Source organism: Leuciscus leuciscus, assembly GCF_965113295.1.
Source record: "Leuciscus leuciscus genome assembly, chromosome: 6".
In the NCBI taxonomy this organism is placed as follows: Eukaryota; Metazoa; Chordata; class Actinopteri; order Cypriniformes; family Leuciscidae; genus Leuciscus; species Leuciscus leuciscus.
Window position 1 is genome coordinate 7,972,078 of NC_138730.1, and position 20,819 is coordinate 7,992,896.

The 20,819-nt window shown below is 37.9% G+C and overlaps 1 protein-coding gene across 1 annotated transcript; it reads right to left on the reverse strand.

The window, feature by feature from the left end:
* Positions 1 to 1,014: 1,014 nt before the first annotated feature.
* On the reverse strand, positions 1,015 to 18,909 carry abcf3 (ATP-binding cassette, sub-family F (GCN20), member 3). Its single transcript, XM_082174233.1, has 21 exons — positions 18,797 to 18,909; positions 17,314 to 17,455; positions 15,900 to 15,976; positions 14,901 to 14,956; positions 14,667 to 14,764; positions 14,416 to 14,538; positions 11,027 to 11,293; positions 9,304 to 9,384; positions 9,046 to 9,105; positions 8,851 to 8,907; positions 8,649 to 8,671; positions 8,506 to 8,561; positions 8,125 to 8,325; positions 5,789 to 5,865; positions 5,657 to 5,701; positions 5,446 to 5,578; positions 4,361 to 4,449; positions 3,980 to 4,071; positions 3,066 to 3,198; positions 1,701 to 1,788; positions 1,015 to 1,511 (listed from the first exon to the last, which is right to left on the reverse strand). Exons 1-21 carry the CDS (start codon positions 18,870 to 18,872, stop codon positions 1,353 to 1,355), a joined length of 2,133 nt encoding a protein of 710 aa, XP_082030359.1. The 5' UTR covers positions 18,873 to 18,909; the 3' UTR covers positions 1,015 to 1,352.
* Positions 18,910 to 20,819: the final 1,910 nt, after the last annotated feature.

Consider the following 20,819-nt stretch of genomic DNA (forward strand, 5'->3'; position numbering starts at 1 on the left):
TTTTTTCATTCTAATTGAATAATTTTTGGGTGATCTATCCCTTTATTGCACGGTTCAGACGTACAAAAATGTCAGATTAAAATAAATGTGAGCTAAATATTCAACTCTCTTTGGCGTGTGAAGTGTTTCAGATGTAAATTAAGTGGTCCTTTTATGCTTGTTCGAATGTGACCGTTCATGTAGTGTGTAATAGAGCTGTTTGTGAATTTAAAAGGTCTGGAAAGTTTCAAAGATCAAAATGCAGATAAATGGAGTTATTTTCTCCCAAAAGAAAAAGCGATTCTGAACAGCCTGAAATAATTCTTCATTCTCATCAAAAATTCATTCTCATTTCCTGTTCAAACCCACGTATGTTTGTAACAAATTTGCATAATGCCAGCCTATGGTCTGCATTGACCATACGACCATTTTAACCCGGCCTCATGTAGTTGTAGCTGAGACTGGAAGAGTTTGATTCGTGTTGTCGAAAAGCCAATCCACTTTGCATGCATTTCCAAAGGATGAGGACTCGTGCTGGAATTGATACAGTAAAACGAACGCCATCGTTACTGTTCGTATTGCTGTGTATCAAGTGCCGAGGAAGCCTCCTGAGCTGAAGTTCAGCTATGCTAATAGCTATTCAATTTTGATAATCACCAATCACAACAGGTGATCCGCTTTTAGACTCTGTGAGAAAAAATCTGATGCTGCAATGTATATTATGAGAACATTTTGTGTGGGAAAAGTGTTTTTTGACCTTGGATACATGTAAACCAATTGTAGGAGAGCTCTTAAACAAATATATTATATATATGGTTATAGTGAAATAAGAATTTGGTCATATTGCCCATCCCTAATTTCAGGAAGTGTGATAAGCTTACATGTATAAATGAACAGAACATTTTCCCAGACAGTGAGAAGATACCAAAATGCATTATTTTAAGCAAGTGAACTACATCTGATGGATCTGGTTATCTGGCAAATGAAGAAACACAATAAAATGAAAAACATTAACAATAGTGACCAGACACAAAATTAAAAAAATTTGGACAGTTATTATTTTATTTCTGTATTTTGTGTTATTTTTTAAAAGCGGTATGGTGTATAACATCTGTTAGTGCATATGTCCACTTCGCCTTTCTTTCAACTTTAATATGTCGTTCTACATAAAAGTTCAGGAGGCGTCCAGCCTTGAACCCGGAGGACGTGTCTGAGCCGCATGATTGAGGGAGTTTGAATGGGTTTGAGTGAGAACATCCAACTGGCAAGTAAGAACATCCGACCTGCTGGCGTGGGACTGTGGACACTCTCATCAAATGGCAGTTTCGGTGTTTGTAATGTAGAGCAGGTAAACAGACGTCTCGAGGAAACTATCACAAGTATCCTTCCCGACGAAACTGTTCCTGTAAGATATCCTTGTACTCGTCAAAGCCTCCGTCCACGCGGTGCACTCGCCCGGCCTCACAAACCCAGAGCTCCTTACAAACTATCCGGATCAGACGCTCGTCGTGGGACACCAGAACCACACCACCCTGACAGAGAAACACACACACACACATCAAGTTTCTGCAGACAACACTTAATTAGCTGCTGCTACTGCCTGCTGTTTTGTTTTACATCAAGTGATTACAATTACATAATGAAAATGCTGTAAACACATCAGAACACATCAGATTTGCTTCTTCAACGTGGAGGACAACATTAGCAGATTCTGCACTTACTTTGAAAATGTTGAGGGCTTTTGCCAAGGCCTCGATCGTCTCCATGTCCAGATGATTTGTGGGTTCATCCAGAATGTAGAAGTTGGGGCTATAAATGAAAGTCAGAATATGTAAATGAATGGGCAAATGAAGGCCATACGGTGTAAATACAGTTCAGAGGCCGTAAGTGAAGGTCAGTCAATGAAAGTGAGGCCCTGTTTACAGCTGGTATTAAGATGTGTTTTGGTCGATCGGCTCACAAGTGGACGACACTAAATACAGCTGTAAACGGGGTCTAAAACGTTTTGAGCTTGTCCACTGTCGACCACATCCAGAAGAAGTTGAAAACACATTCGACTGGATTGCTTTCGTAGTGTAAACTCTCATGTGGTCGAATGTGTTCAAACAGCCACTAAACACCGTCTTCTCTCCGTCTACTGACTGAATGCGTAACATTATGGGAAGAGCTCTAGCCAGACGGGATTTAAACTTTGTCGGCTGGAGATCCAAGTTTGGTTTGACGATGAAAAACGTACCAAGCACAATGTTCTCTCTCCATTCCTGATTTCTAACACACACTCACAGCGTTCGGCTGGTCTTGTGTCTGTCAGAGCAGAAGCTAAACCTCCGGTCGTGTTCATTTTTAAATTGCGTGAGCTCATTTAGTCTATTAGATCGAAAGATCTAAAAAAAAAGCCCATAAATGTACCCGCCCATAGACCCTCCCCTCGAAGAAATCAGTGGTTGAAAGTGGAAAAAGAGACGGATTAAAACACCAGGTGTAAACGGGAATGTGTCTCTCGTCTACTTGTGATCCGATTGACCAAAACACATCTTAATAGCAGGTGTAAACAGGGCCTGAGGATCAGGTGATGTAAATGCAGGTGTAAATGTCCATTAGAAGCAGGGTTATTGTGGTTAACTAAAACCATAAGAAACATTTGTTACTTGAGATAAAATAAATGTTAAAGGTACAATATGAAAGTTTCACCACTAGAGGTCGCATATTCAAAACAATAACAAAGACACAGCTTTAAATTGGGGACTACTCTGGATTTAAACATTGTTAGAAACATTTGGGATAACTTGTTTTAAGTACACAAGTTAACAAAATATATAACATTGTTCTAGTGGGATATTTATATTTAATTAAAATAAAATAATTTCAGGCAACATTTCTCATTTTCATTTAGTTTAACTTGATGTCCTAAAATAACTAAAGCTGAAATAAAAATTAATAAAAAATAACTATATTTATACATTTACAACAAACAACAACAACTAAATTCCTAGAACTTTAAATGGAAAATATAAAAGTAAAAAAAAACACATCTATAATTGTATCTCAATGATATTAATATAACACTGGTTATATTAATGTTTTACCAGGGCATGGTCATCTGAGCGAAAGCCACGCGGCTCTTCTGTCCTCCTGACAGACTCGCCACCGGCCGCGTGGCCAGTTCCCCCGTGATGCCGTATCGACCCAACTGATGACGGTACTCTTCCTCCGTTTGACCTGATCACAGCAACACAGAGGAGACGGTTCAAACTTAAGCTAAAGGGACTTAAAGTCCCCCTGTGGTGAAAATGCAGCTTTTAATGTTGTTTATATGTCTATGTGGTTCGCAAGTCGACAGCATTGCTGAGTATTTTCTCCTTAAAACTGCAGTGAACCAAAGACAGTCTCAAAAACACGAAATCGTCACAAACTACCTTGTAACCAATCAGATCAACGTGTGATCGTCAACGAGTGGATCTCTGAGCTGAGTGAGTGAGTGGAGGCGGGGCTCATTTGCATATTCATAGAACCGCGTATACTAAATGAGGCAAGGGTGTCGAGTTACATTCAAGGTATTTTAAGACGATGACATTTTTTTTCCAGGAAAAAATGTTTAAATAGGGTGATCAAAGATCAGTTTTAAGGGATAAAATGATTGCCTACAGGGGGACTTTAATATTAGTAGAAACAATATTCGTTGGCAAGTAATGCAGGGTGGGTTGGATGACACTGTTATTAGTTAATATTACTTTCCCCACCCACACAACTGTGTTTAATAAAGTCAAAGACAATAAAAAATGATTGACTTCATGTTGACTTTAAATGCGTCAGTCACACAGATGATGTGACATGAGTGACAAAGGCCTAGAATAACAGTTTGACATTCTCAGTGTGAATGATGTGACTAATATCTTCATTAATGAAGAGGACTTGAGACATCAGAAGTGTCTCTGTAGGGGTCAGGGGTGTAATCCTGATGGTTTTTGATGAGAATGTAAGTGGCAATTTGAGGCATTACCGGGAAATCTGTTCAGCAGCAGCTCTATTGAGCAGACATTGAGGTCCAGTTGATCCACGTGATGTTGACTGAAATAACCAATCTTCAAGTTTCTGTTTGAAAAGACACAGAAATGTGAGAGATAGACAGACAGACAGACAAGACAGGTTATAGCAGTGGTTCTCAACTCCAGTCCTCGGGACCCGCTGCTCTGCACATTTTGTATGTCTCTCTTATCTGACACACTCAAATCAGTTCATGGAGTCTCTCCTGACGAGCTGATGATCTGGTTCAGGTGTGTTAAATAAGGGAGACATACAAAATGTGCAGAGCAGCGGGTCCCGAGGACTGGAGTTGAGAACCACTGGGTTATAGTCTCTTTGGTGTGGCAGTGATGCTCACCTGTGGGCGTATCTGACACCGTTGATGGGCGTCAACTCTCCCATTAGCAGCTTCAGTACAGTGGATTTACCAGCTCCATTCTCTCCCACCTACAGACACATAGACAATCAATGAAAGATGATGTGCTCTCGGTTAACTGATGAGAGTTACTGGTAGCACTTCACTTTACAGTCCTGTTCCGCATGTACATACTAAGTGCTTATTATAGCATTTACAATAACTGGGTCATAACTAGGTACTAACCCTGATCCCCTTAACCTAACCTTAAGCCATGTAGTTACCTTTTATTACCAGTACTTTCTTGGATAAGTACACTGTAATTACACTAAGTATACGTAATGTAAAATATAGTGTAACCGAGGATAACACTTTATTTAAGGTGTCATTGTGTAATAGTGTAATAATATATTTAAGTACTTACTATAGGGTTAGGGTAGGATTAGGATTTAAGATTTAGTTGCATGTAATTATACATAGTTTACTGTTATTACTATGGTAATATGGCATGTAACATATGTAACAAGGACACTATAAAATTAAGTGTTATCCTTTATTTTAAGGTGACGTAGTTATATGTTACTACATGTACTTACTATAGTAATAACAGTAAATTATGCAACTAACCCTAACCAAACCCTAACTATATATTAAGTACATGTAGGTGCACTACGTAATTAATATTACTCAGAACTTAAGTACAATGTAACTACGTCACCTTAAAACATAGTGTAACCTTTTACAGTCCTGTTCGCATTTACTGTAAATACTATGTACTTATTATAGTAATTACATTTCTGTTGCAAATGGCAAACGAAAGGAAAGCTTGGCTAAACCCTTCTTCTAGTGTGAGCTTTGCAGCGCGGAGCGTTTATCAGCAGCGTGAGCTCAGAACAGGTTTACTCGCGGGCCGATCTCGATAACGCGACACTGTTACAACTACTCAACTTGGTAAGTCTCTTGATTACATTACATTTTATAATCATTCCAAACAATGGTAATAGTGATCGCCACAGAAAAGACCAATAAGCTCTGGAACTGGTTTGCAGAGCTAGACAAAGTTGTTTAGTGTTATTGCGAACACATACGATGCAGATGCGAGACTCGAGATCCGCCGAGACGCTGAGGCCGTTGAAGAGCCGCTGGTCGGACGAGTATCCGAACTCCACCTCATCCAACTGCAGGATCGGAGGAGACAGCTTCTCAAAGTTATCCGGGAAACTGTTGGAGATCAGAACCAAACACTTGTTCACTTCTGACACACACTACACACACACAGGAAGACGGAGCGAAACTGACCGTAAGATGGCTTCAGACTCCTTGACCAGGGGCTTGAGTTCAGGCCTGTGACACACACACACACAGAGGGAGAGTGAGCGAGTGTGTGTGTTTGATCAGTGAGTAAACATGAGCTGCTCGTGTCACACTTACAGTTTCTCCAGCAGCTTGAGTTTGCTCTGCACTTGAGCCGCTCTGTTGGCGTTATATCTGAAGCGATCGATGAACACCTGACACAAGCACAACATTAACATGTGTTTACACTGGCAGCTTTGTCTACGGATCATAAGCACTATCCATTTTTGGTGGATTGAGAAAACTGTGTAAAAAGTAATTCAGCAATTTTGGTGATTCAGCATCAGGCATTGAAAAACCCACATCGATCAAATAATACTCACAAAATACTCATATTTTTTTCTTCTTTCACATTTTGTTGCAGCCATAATTCATATAGAAGTTACACTACTGGTCGAAAGTTTGGAATCATAAAGGTATTTTAATGTTTTTGAAAGAAGTCTCTTATGCTCAGTAAGACTGCAATTATTTGATTAAAAATACAATAAAAACAGTAATATTGTGAAATATTATTACAATTTAAAATAACTGTTTTCTATGTGAATATATTGTAAAGTGTAATTTATTCCTGTGATGAAAGCTGAATTTTCAGCATGTCTTCAGTGTCACATGATCCTTCAGAAATCAGTCTAATATGATGATTTGCTGCTCAATTATTATAAATTATCAATGTCCTTAAATGGTGAAACCATTCAAATATGCTGATTTTGGTGCTGACAATGTTGAAAAATGTCGTTTTTGCTGCTTCATATTTTTGTGGAAACCGTGATGCATTTATTTTTTCAGGATTTTTTATTAGAAACAGAAATATTTTGTAATATTAAAGTCTTTACTGTCACTCAATAGTGACTAATGGACTAATGTATCCTTGCTGAATAAAAGTATTTCTTTCTGTCTTTCTTTCAGTCTTTTCTGTCTTTCTTCTTTCTATTACTTACTTTGATACGATACCTTGAAGAATATCGATATTCGATACCATGGTGAAAAACTGCCATATAGATATTATCATCTCGTGATTTTTTTGATAATTTGGGTAATTTTGTTGCAACAGCTTTCACACAGCACAAGGAGGCTTAATTTGAAATGCTGAACTAAATTTAACTCTGAACAAGTAATAGTCAGTAATAAAATAAGAACAAATAAACAAATTGCAAACGATAGCACAAATAACTAAAAAAGATTAAAGATACAAATGAAACAAACATGGGTTTAAGTTTTTCAGGTGGGTTTAAAAGTAACATTCAGGTAAGAAATACTACAGAAATTAATACTGAATAGTCTTCATTGTAAAAATTGAATCCAGATTAATGCAAACAATCAAAGTTACAAAAGTTATTCATTCAAGAGCAGTGAGTGATGTTCTCTTTGTCTTTTGTTCTTTGATTGGCATAAATGACAGACAGCTGCAGGTTTATTAGGCTGCTGTCACTTTAAGAGCTTATGCACGGATCCAATATACTGTTACACAACATGCGTCCCGCATTCATTGGTTGTTTGGCTTGATGAGAACAATATACGTACCGAGTTTTGTTACTGTAGATAAAACTACATGCGATAAAACGTCAGAAAAAAGAGAAAGAAAGAACGTGCAGCTGGTATTGATGTATCAATACTGCAGAAAAGGAGTATTGGAACCGTTTCAGATATTTCAGTATCGATACATATCGAATATCTGACAACACTACTTGCCTCAAACTTTGGAAAGGTAGTGTATAATGGTTTGCACAAAGATATTAAGCAGAAAAACTTTTTCAACAGTGATAATAACACTAAAACAAAGCACTAAATCAGCATATTAGAATGATTTCTGCGTGAACTAAGACTTTTAAAGGTGAACTAAGTAACTTTTTTTACCTTAACTGAACAGCTTCGGAGTCATTGGAATGGTTATATTACTTATTTCGGGTTGAATGGTGGTCGTTTCGCACCCCCCTGGTGCCCGTGAGCGGAAAATACAGACTTGCAACTTTGAGCCGGCGGGCCGCCGGCCGCTGCGTCAGGAAGTCTCACGTGATATCAGGTCTCGCGATGTAAACAATTGCTTTACGGCCAAAAGAAATCTGCTAAAATGCTGTCATTATTGCGCTCCCTCACGCTGTCCGAACCCGAATGAAGAAGACGTTTTAAAGAACGTCCCATCTGCTTTGATGTCGTTGATCTATAGCCTCTGGTGTCTGAGAATCAACAACGAGTTTTTACGACAGTGTTGTCAAATATCTATTCCGAAGCTGTGGGGGGAGCTCAAGAGAGAAACCTGCGAGCAAAAAGCGAGAATACAGCGAAGAAGTCCTGAAGCTACTGAGTGCTGCTTTAAGGACCCGATTTCACTCAAATGTAAGACCTCTTTTAGACTTCCTCCTCCTTTAGACACAGTCTAGGTGAGGAATATGTTCTTCAGAGAAGCTGGTTGATACCTGTATATGTTCTCTGTACTGTAACTGAGCTTCATATTCTCTCTGCTGGTTCTTCAGTCGGTCTTCTTTGGTCTTGATGAAGTTCTCATAGTCGCCGCGATAACTCTCCAGCCGCTGGGAGTGCAGGTGTATGATGTCTGTTACCACCGCATTCAAGAAGTTACGATCGTGAGACACCACAAGGATGGTGGACTGCCATGTCTAGGGTGGAAGAAAGGTACAATTACTTCCAAAACGTTTGTAAGAACTACCATCTTATCAGATTTCGGCCATTAAAACATTTTAACATTCCATTAGTTTTCATTTAGAACTGATAAATGATGAAACATCAGCCCTGAAAGCAAACTATGGAACCGTCTGTCTGTCTAAGAAGACGCTTACTTGTAAATAGTTTTCCAGCCACAGAATGGCTCTTACGTCCAACATGTTTGTGGGCTCTGTATAGAAGTGATGAATAAAAGATATGCATCAATATTTAACGCAGATTATCAATATTACCACCATATTCAGAACATTTTACTCACCATCAAGTAACAAAAGATCAGGCCTGAAAAATATAGCATCAGAAAAAATCATTATTATCACAAAGTACTTTGAATAATCTGACTAGTTAACCATGCAACCTTTTAAATTATACTTATATAACATTAATTTCACACAATTATGAAATAATAGTATAATGCATTTATTTGTAGTATAGGATACACCATCATATAATAAACTCACCGTGCAAACAGGGCACTTGCTAAAGCTAACCTCATCCTCCAGCCTCCAGAAAACTCCCTACAGGAAACACACACATCAAGAACCACCGCAGCCACTGATAAATCAACACGCACTCACTTATAAAGGTTTCACTTATGAAGAGAGAAGATTTATACGAGCGAAACATCAGCCATCACTGCATGGCTACATACTCACTTGGTTGTTTGCTGTTGCATTTTAGGTGAAAAGCCTAAACCGGCAAGGATGACTGATGCTCTGAAAGAGTGGGGAGGAAAACGAGCATCACGTGACTTTTTCATCACACTGTTTGACTATGCTAGCATGTCCTGAATAACAATATGGAAGCCTGATCTACAAATCCATGAAAATCATGTGTAAAATTATCTCGCGCCGGTCTGAAAAAAACATTAATTCTAATTTATTTGATAAACATGCAAATCATTTTCTACTCACCTGGCGGGCGCTTTATCGGCTTCAATTTCTTCCAGTTTAGCATAAATTTCAGAAAGACGGACACTTTCTAACCCTTCAGCACTGAAAGATTGAAGGAAACACACAGAAACAGAGGTTTTAGCTAACACTTGAAATACATTCATCAGGACCTATTATACACTTTTACAACGTCTGTTAGAAGACGCCTCAGTTACGTACTCTGATGTGTATTTATTAAAGAGGACCTATTATACCCTTTTACAAACTCTTGATGTTGTTTTTGTGCTCTACTAGAGCAGGTTTTCCTGCTTGAATGTTGATTATTTTCCTCATATTCTCCATTGTTGCAGCTCCTCTCTTCCCAGTCTGTCAGTAACGCTCTGTTTAGTTCCGGTCTCTATGAAGCCCCTCCCTTCTGAAAAACACACTGTGCTCTGATTGGTCGGCGTGATCAGTGTGTTGTGATTGGTCGAGCGCTTTAAGTGTGTTTGGGAAATGCCCCACCCCCTTTACCATAACTGCCAGTTTCAACACACTACTAACTAACTCAACCAGGCCACGAGTAGGCCTAAGTCATTGAGTCATTCATTCATTCATTCATTAGATTCATTCAAACGGCTGATTCATACAGTAATGAAGTAAATGGCTTTCTTCATGAGTGGGCGATTGGTTCACCCAATTGAGTCATTCAAAATGCAAATTCATTCAGAACAATCGTTCTGCTGTGGCTTTATGTGTAACATTTTCATTGACAAAAACAGACAATATTGTGTCTAAAATATAACACAATATTAACTTATTATTTATTGAACTGTTGTATAAAATCAGTATAAAATGTGCACTCATGCTATTCGGGAAAAAACAGCACTCGTGTGACATTGCGCTTGTTACACGTGTGATATTGCTTAACTATATCATATGAGACGAATATGATAACTCATACGGGACATTTTTGTCCCAATATCCTAAATATTAGGGGCATTTAACTGCATTCTATAGGCTACATCACGCAGTGAGTTATTGCCCTGCTTCATGTTTGTTACCAATCAACTTTATGAAATTTCAGATGAACTACGTAGGTTCTGGGTGGGGCCTTAGTAAATTTAACGTTATTTTTTTCCAGAACCAATTAATTCAATGAACGCATTAAATCGACAGCCCTAGTTTATACGTAAAAAAATAAAGGAGGATGAAAACAGCACAGCGTCCCCCACATCGCCCTATACATCTTTCATTTGTAGTCTTTTAAAAAGGCATCTGAAATAATAAACTAAGTACAATATCGCTTTTTCGATATCTGAAACGCTTCTAATACTCATTTTCCGCAGAATAGATACACAATACCAGCTGAGCTTTCTCACTCTCTCATCTCTCCGACAGCAAGTCGAACATAAAGCGTCCCTTGACTCACTCGTTTCATTGGTTCCGGATGAATATTGTCACTGTTACAGGGCTTTAATTTCAGCATGTGATTGATCGTATTGCGCTTGATTTGACTTATTCCCGCAGATTTTGTACTCGCATCCAAAGTAACAGTATAATGGGTCCGTGCGTCAGGTCATAAAGTTACAGCAGCCTAATATAGCCTATCGATGTCAAAATTGTGGCCAGTGAAAATGAGTGGCTAGTAACTTTGGAAAACCACAAGCGACTGCTGAGCAAAAAAGTTCATGTCAAACCCTGGATACAAACATCCAACAGCATATTGAAGTGTGTGAGGCATTGGTGAGTGTAGTTGACGTACGTTCCGTTGGCGATGTGTGCGTTGAGTGAGCGCTCTTCCTTCAGCAGCGCCTCTCGAACGGTGTCGCTCTCCAGGACACTCTGCAGAGCCACGGTGTCGTCTCCGGCCACCTCCTGCTCCACGTGCAGAATGGAGATGTGTGAGGGGACACGCAAGCTTCGACTCGCCAGCATCTTCAGCAGAGTGGTCTTACCGAGCCCGTTACGACCAATCAGACCATAGCGCCGGCCGGTGGCCAGAGACAGTTCAGCGCCCTGAAGCAGACACCTGCGCACGGGAACAAGCGTTAACACACCAACTAATGCACTTCTATTAAAGCAACAAGACACAAGAGGCCATGCAGACATTTTTCAAAGTTTGAGGGTTGTCTTACGCAAGAGTAAAGTGTCTGACATACATTTCAGGATTCGATTCGATTTAATTCAAATTGATATTCATTTATTTGGATATATACAAATGGCCACTTTATCGGGTAAAACTGTTCAACTATATCTAATGTAAACACAAATATCTAATCAGCCAATCACATGGCAGCAACTCAATGCATTTAGGCATGTAGAAATGGTCAAGATGATCTGCTGAAGTTCAAACTGAGCATCAGGTGATTTAAAGTTCCCCAGTGGTGAAAATATGTGGTTTTTAATATGCTTTAAGTAGTGGTCGTAGTAGTTTTTAAAATATCGGCATCGGCCGATGAGTTTTTCTGATTGGCCGATGTGTTGGAAGCGGGACTTTTATTTTGACGGGTGGCGCTGAGAACACCAGCGCCTGAGAAGAGAACGGCAGCGCCTGATCACACAGCGCTCACTCACATTCTCCGTCTTCATTAGTTTACGATCTCTGTCAGTCATATCTATTACTTTGTTAGACAGAACTGGTAAACAAAGAAAGTAAATGGTAAGCGAAAAAGTAAAGCGTCGCTTTTATATTATTTGTAACAGAAAAGACAAACAATCAGGCTAAAATACTTGATCATTTACCGTCAACATTCAGCAAATGCGCATCTACAACATTTTAACATCTCTGAATATCTAATAAACATTTAATTTCACCAACCTTGCAGATTCAATGGAATCCAGCTGTGATATCTTGTGAAGTGTGCATTTGTAGCCTGATAAACGTGTGTCTGCGAGTGACGGTCGGTTCGTGAGTGAGTGCAAACAGAAGATCAGCTTCAGGAGTCACGATTGAAAAACTTTAAATCCTTCATTTTAAAATATGCTGTGCTATATCCAGGTGCCCACTGAGTCTATTCATATCGTTTTCACTGTGCGCTGTATGTAATATTAGCGTTACCCTTATCTTTATTTGAAAAAATATGATTACCAGTGCGCACAAGAGTGCCCTGTTACAGTGTTTACTTCCTTTTTATTCACATATTCATATATTTTTTAACAATTACTTTATTTGTGAAAAATACTGTAATAGGATTGTAGATTCAAGAAGTTGCCATCTAAAGTATAAGCATGTTTATTTTAAGGATATCTTTTTCAAATTTATTAAATATTGATTAAAATAAAGCATATATATATATATATATATATAGGCCACCCTGCTCTCTAAGATATCGGCATCGACCATCAAAAGACCAATATCGGTCGAACACTAGCTTTGTAAATTCATAAGTAAACACCATTGCGGAGTATTTTCTCCTTAAAACTGCAGTGAACATATTTAAGACATATTTAAAGAAATTGTATTAAGCTTGGAAGAGCCAGGACATTTTTTTAACATAACTCTGATTGTATTCGTCTGAAAGGAGATTGTCATATACACCTAGGATGACTTCAGGGTGAATAAATCATGGGCTAAAAATCCAGTAAGCGTCAGTGAAATATCCAGGAAGCGTTCTGTGGGTGAAAATGCTTTGTTGAGGTCAGAGGAGAATGACTAGACTGGTTCAGCTGATAGAAAAGCAACATTTTGTTTCGTAAACGAGGCCCAGTTCGTAAATACACTATTATTGACAGATGAAACATTAACTGTACTGGATCTGACACCAGCTGCATCGCAGACAGCAAGTAAAATATTTCATAATGCTTTTGTCTGTAAGTGACAGTTTTATATGGATAATGTTTTTAAAACACTTACTCAAATGCAATAGTGGGCGTTGATACTGTTTATTATGCAATGACGTTAGCCAATCATAACTGGCCATTTACTGACAAGCCTTAAAGGAGCCAAGCCTTAAAAACTGGTTATTTCAGAAAGAGTGAGAATGAGGGTTGGAAATAATACCTTTTCAACATATATACATATATATTTGTTTTTTGGGCGTACAAACTTTTTTTATTACCATTCTAAGTGAAATCTATGAAATCAAAAAAAAAAATCTGTCATGAGAGTCATTAAGTTAAGTTAAATGTGCATTTGCAGTCTGAGTGATTGTGATGACATCAACAGACAGAGTACAACAAAATAATGTAATTTTGGCAAAAAAAAACAAAAAACATAGTTAACCAATATGATCCAATATACACTGCCATTCAAAGGTTTGTACTTTTTTTTAATGTTTTTAAAAGAAGTCTTGAGATGCTTACCAAGGCTGCATTTATTTGATTAAAAATAAAGATTAAAAACAAAAAAAAAAACAGTAATATTTCTTAATATTCAGTGTCACATGATCCTTCAGAAATCAAGTCTGATATGATGATTTGATGCTCTCAAGAGACATTCACTATTATTATCAATGTTAAAAACAGTTGTGTACAATTTTCTTTTTCAGGATTCTTTGATGACTAGAAAGTTCCATCTCATTTATTTTAATCAGAATCTTTTAATATTATAAATGTCATTACTGTACCTTTTGATCAATTTAATTAATCCTTGATGAATAAAAGTATCGATTTCTTTTATTTCCCTAAAATTACTGACCCCAAACTTTTGAACGGTAGTGTAAAATGTTACAAAAGCTTTCTATGTCAGATGAATGCTGTTCTTTTGAACTTTCTATTCATCAAAGAATTGAAAATTTACACAACTGTATAATAATAAATGTTTCTTGAGCATCAAATCAGCATAACAGACTGATTTCTGAAGGATCATGTGACACTGAAGACTGGAATAAATTCCATTTTAATTTAAATTTTACTATATATATATTCACATAGAAAACAGCCGTCTTAAATTGTAATAATATTTCACAATATTACAGTTTTTTGGGGGATTTTTATAAAATAAATGCAGCCTTGGTGAGCAGAAGAGCCTTCTTTTAAAAACCATTAAAAAACTTTCCGAACCCAAAGTTAGTCTGACGAATCCTTCCCTAAATCACGCAAGTTATCATTTCTGTCTCAAGAATGTTTTGTGTGCTTACGGTCACGTAAATTCGTAACTCATGTTGTGGTGGTTTAGATACCAGTGTTTCTGTTGATCATGTGATCTCTCACCTCTCCCCAAAAGACACGTCGAAATTCTCGATGCGAATGTCATAACTGCGGTTCTTCCCAGAGGAGTCGACGCGGTTTTCTTTCTTACTGCTCGCCTGACTGGCTGAGGCCTCCTCCAGAACCCTGAGGAAACACGTTCAGAAGCAGAACAGGCATTCAGTGATCTCAGTCACAGGGTTTCAGCGTCAGTAGACCGCGGCACTTTAGTGTGAACATCATATGTACTGTTCCAGCGATGAAGCAGAACTCACAGTGGAGATGTTGATTTCTGTGAGTCCTTCTCATTCCTGCGCTCATGTTTGGCTTTCAGTTTGGCTTCAGCTTTCTCTAGTTTCTTGGCATTCACAGTCTAACATGAACAGAAGAGAGTGATAAAGTTACATTATACCAGAAGTAAAGTGTCACATAGTTGATGGTGCTGGACACAGACATACTCAAAACATTATCAAGTATATGAAAGTTTGTATGAGGTGAGATGATCTTACTGTACTCGGATTCCTCTTCATCATCCAGATACCATGAACATCATTAGCAGACGTCGCTGAAAGAGCAGAAACATTGAGACACTCTTGATGTTAAACTGGACCTATCTTCAGTGTGTAATGTTGCTGTCTGAGTTCTTCTCTATATCAGTGTCAGTGTTTCTGAACTCCTGAAACGCCTCCATTGTAGTCTTGAGTTTCTTCCGGGAACGAACGCGTCACAATAATCCTCATTTAAATAATTCATACGCAGAATAAAGGGGCGGGGCCTGGTTGAGTTAGTTAGTAGTGTGTTGAAACTGGAGGTTATGGAAAGGGGCGGGACATTTCCCAAACACACTCTAAGCGCTCGACCAATCACAACACACTGATCCAATGACCAATCAGAGCACAGTGTGCTTTATAATTGCTTTGAAAGCTGAAGCTCGCGATTATGTTAAGGGGTGTTACATTTCAGACACCCGCCTGTCCAATCACAACGCACCACGCTTTTCGGAAGGAGGGGCTTTATAGAAATCAACGTGTTCTAGAAAGACTGGGCATAGAGGAGCTATAAAAGTGTACAGCATGTGGAAAATAATACATTTTATTATTATTATTTTATTATCACGCATACTAAATGAGGCAAGGGTGTTGAGTTACATTCAAGATATTTTAAGGCATGAAGAGATTTGTTTTTAAGGAACAAAACATTTAAATATGTCATTTTGGTGATCAAAGATGAGTTTTAAGGGATACAATTATTGATTCCATGACAGCACCAAAACAAACCCTTTCATTCTCATAGTTAAAGAAATGGTGGTGTATTACAATTATGACTGTTTGGTTTTTGTTTTTATAAAAAAAAAAGTTCACATTTTAAGTGGACCTAATAAAGTATTATCCTTTATGTCAAAACAGGAATCCATCACCTGCATGCTTTATGTCATCTAGCTGTTGTCTAACTGCACTGAGTGTGTAAACAATAAAGCTGAAATACATATATAAATGAATGTGTCTCACCTGCGTCAGCAGACACTTGAGATAACTGCACCGGCGCCTCGAGGAGCATCTGCTGCTGTCCAGAGTCACACTTCGTCCTGGCAAGAGCAAGAGCAAACAAGATCATGGGTTAGGTGAGGTTTAGTAAAGGCCAGTCACAACACAGACATGCAGAACAGAAAGCAGGCCCATGTGTGTCACTGAATTTGGCATGCATCCATATCAGTTTTAAATCATTTTCACTTTTGCTGAAGTCTCAAATAGTTCAGGGTTCCCACACTTTGCGTAAATGCCAGTAACTAACGTAAATCAAGCAAGCTAGTGTGCATAGGCCACGAAGTGTTGGCGAACTTTCAAGGACCTGTGTCTATGTATGTTTATTTTCCAAACCCTTCCAGGGCCAAGGACCCGTGGGAACCCTGCATGCATCCGTTTCACTTTTGCTGAAGTCTCAAATGTGTGACACAGACTGGCAGCTCATCTTAAAGAACGACCACGACAGAAGACGTAAGAGCCGCAGGAGTTTCCCTTTCATAACTCGGAAATGTCAAACTATTGATAAACTTTATACAACAGTTAGTTCTGGATCTCGAATCTGATTGGCTGAGAGCCTTTTCCAGCCATGCGATATTCTACTAATATCACAAATCACTAATTATTAAAATCCCTCATTTCTCACAGCGAGTGTCAATGGTGGAGGAGTAAACACACTGCTACTGTTATTATGTCACTGAATGTAGTTTTAAGAGCTTTTTTAGGGGAGCATGTGGTTGTTTAGACCTCAAATATGCGTTTATATCTAAACAGTGATGATCATTCAGTGGATCATTCAGATCACGAGTGGTAGTCATTAAATTTGCATAATTCCTTTAGTGAACACTAAAACAATAAACATAAACAGCATCATCAGCAGACACAATTCATTATTAGCGAGTTCCCCCTATGCAATGTTTTTATTTTAGAAAGAATATGAACATTGATGGTGGATTGGTTTATTGCACTGCAAAAAATGCTTTTCTTACTTAGTATTTTTGTCATGTTTCCAGTCCAAATATCAAACATTTCTTAAATCAAGACACATTTACTAAAGTAGTAAAATGACATAAGATATTAAGTCTTGCTTACTGGAAAAATAAATCAAATTAAGTGAGTTTTTGCTTAAAACAAGCAAAAATATCTGCCAAAAATACTCTTGTTTCTGTCTGAATTAAGATTATTTTTCTGACCCCATTGGCAAATAATTTAGCTTTTTTTAAGCATCAACTCACTTAATTTGTATTAGTTCCCCCGGAAAACAGGAATTAATGACATAATATCTTATGGAATTTTCCTCACCTAGTAAATGCATCTTGATTGAAGAATTTTTAGATATTTGGACTGGAAACAAGACAAAAATACTAAGTAAGAAACTCATATTTTGCAGTGTGGAACTTACAGCTGGAGTGTGTTGAACATCTGGAAGCAGATGTTTCGGATGTCGTCTTCATTCTTGTCCCCGACCTCTTGCAGAACGCCACCGATGGCTTCAAACACTTCCTCCCCATCCTCGAAATCTGAGCCGCCACTGCCCAACACTCCTGTGCCGTAAAACACACGACACACACACAGTCAGAACACACACCTGATCCTCAACATCTCCATCAATCCACCTCGTCACACTGCTCTTCTGGATTTGCGAGGTCAACGTGAAAAAGAACTAGTTGCAAGCGTAACACACTTGGAAAAATATAGTTATCACACTTTACAGATGATTTTATTGAGCAATGCTTTCATTTCATGAATGTTACGGTGTGATCGTACTTGTCAAAGGTACAATTGCGATCTTTTAACGATTAATTGTGAAGATCTACCCAGACAGCAACATAGTGTCGGCCCAGATCCGGCCCACATCTGGTACGGGTTGAATCCACATGTGCCAGATGTGGGCCGGATAGTGCCAGTCCTTTTATTAAGGGCCTTAAAAGAGTCGGTTTTCACCTGGAGAAATAAAGCACTAGTTAAAATTACACTGCATACTAAGTAATCGCATACACTTTAATAATATAATAACTTAAATCAATATTAATAAGTGAAATCTACAGTTGTCGCTGCATATAAATCTTTTAGGCTAAAATATATTGACAAATGAAGGCATAATTAAGATGGAACGAAGATGTGTTCATTTATTCATTTCATTCTAACGCCATTCATAAATTATTTCGAGTGACGCCTGGAAAACTGTGACTATATCTGCAGAACTCAACTTTCACAAAGTTGCGGTTTCACAAATCTGTCAGGGACAAACTATTATATTATATTAGCCTATATTATATTATATTATGAGTGATGCCAAATCGATTAATCACATCTAACATAAAAGTTTGCTTATATAATGTGTGTATATATATTATAATATTTATATATGAATATAATATACATGTTTTGTGTGTGTGTGTGTGTGTGTGTGTGTGTGTGTGTGTGTGTGTGTGTGTGTGTGTGTGCGCACACACACATACACACACACACACACACACACACACACACACACACACACATGGGTGTGTATACACACACATATATATTATATAAAGAAAAACTTTTATGTACAGCACTATATTATATATTATATTGTAGTAAACCATCTGTCTGTCTGGAAACATGAGACCGGTGTCACTGTCAAACTGATTTATTTCACAAATGTCAATTTATAAAGCAATTATGTTTTGATTGAATCGATAACTCGTGTGTCCATTAAAGTATTTAAGCGCTAATGTCAGTAATTGATCAGATGTATCTGATACTGTCTGCTAGCATGACCAACACATCACCAGAACTACTTTATATAATGAATGAACTCGTGTCATTGACGCAGGACTTGACACTAACAGCGCATATAAGGCGTCACATATGTATATTAATGTCATATATTTGTACCGTACCAGTGATATAATCGAAGAGTTCAGAGTCGATCTGTGGAAACTCGTTCTTCAGTATCTCCACATACGCCGCCATCATACACACTCACACACACCGGGCCGCCGGACACCAAGCGCATGCGCACTGGCGCATCAATAACACGTGGACGAGCGCAGCAAGAAACTGCGCTCTGCGGCTCAGGGAGAGTTGTTACATTCAAATCTCGCCACGTTTTATGTCTAATAGCAGTGCACTGGTCTAAATGTCCAAAATTGGAGACTGACATTCAAATGAAAAGCCACTTCAGCAACAATATAAACAATTAAATAAAATGTATCAGAATACACTGTGATTGGTGCATCGTGAACAGCGCTGGAAAAAGTAACATGTACCACGTGACAACGCAGTCCATGTACGCAGTTGCTCTGTATGTAATAAATAATAAAAACCCGGAGAAACTTTCATTTCTATTGAGCTGAAAACACAGTGAATATATTAAATACGGAAATTATTATTCACATATCCTTCATAGATAATAGTAACAATAGAACGTCCGCGTTGCAATTATAAGATTTCATTTCTCACAACATAACAATTCTTATAATATTAAGTAATATTTCGTAATTTAGCCTAGGCTACTCTTATATAGCAGTTGCTTATTTATTTTTTCAAACTATAACTTTATATATTTTTTTATTAACTATAAATTTTCTCGCCCAGCATTTGTCACTGCCGAAACACTGTAGAAATGTATTAAATGACTATAGAAATGCATTAAATAACAAACATCATATATCTGTACATTTTCACAGCATATTTGATCAGATTGTTTCCAGACTTCATGATGAAAGGAAAGGTAGCCTATGTTTTACATTTTTTGACAACATCACGTTTCGGTAGTGACCACAATATTGTCACATTATTTTATTATAACACAATCACATTCTTCCATAAAAAGAAATTATGAACAAATGTTTTATGATAAATAAATGTAAAAAAAATTGATTGTCTGTGTTTGTAAGAATAAACACTACAAAATCTTAAAAAGAAAACAATATAGGCCTCTGCTAAAAACAGAAATCACCACAAAGAAAATCTGATTTTTGAAAAATCTTTTTAAACTGAGTGTTGCTTCATCTTCAGGATTAACACAAATGTATATCTGTACTTTCTAGATTTGCAGTAACCGGACTCTTAGCCATTAATAATAACTGAAAAATATATAATACCTGGATACCATGGTTCACTTAGACAGTATCTGCCACAGGGGCCTTTATATCTCTGAACACATGAAATACATTTAAAATCTTCAAATCTGACTTTCGACTTCATCACTGTATATTTCTTTCAATTAACATATGATAAAGTTTTGGAAGTGACGTGATTATTTTGGTAGTGACAATTTTAGGTATTTTTAACTAAGCACATGCCTGACAAACACATCTTTAAACAATTGTATAAACATTTTTTTTTTTTTTTTTACTTTTTAAATGTTAAAACATTTTAAAGACATTTTAATTTAATTGCATTAAAAATGTGTTAGTGACATTTGCTTCAAAATGATGGGATCTAGCCATGATGGACAGGCAGTCTCCCTCTCTGGGTAAACATTCAGGGATGAGGCTGAAATTAGACTAAAACGTACTAAAACCCAAAGCATTAATTAAAATGTTTTTGTTTTGCAATGCTCTTCTGGCTGGACTTCCAGCATGTGCAACCAAAACCCTACAGATGATCCAGAATGCTGCAGCTCGTCTTGTCTTCAACGAGCCCAAGAGGGCCCACGTCACTCCTCTGTTCATCTCTCTGCACTGGCTACCTCTCGCTGCTCGCATCAAGTTCAAGGCACTGACGCTTGCTTACAGAACTATCACAGGCTCAGCTCCCTCCTACTTTCACTCACTCCTACGAGTCTACATCCCTACCAGACACCTACGATCGGTCAACGAGCGACGTCTCGTGGTTCCATCACAGAAAGCCACAAAATCACTTTCCAGAACATTCTCATTCACAGTTCCATGCTGGTGGAACGCTCTCCCCACCCTC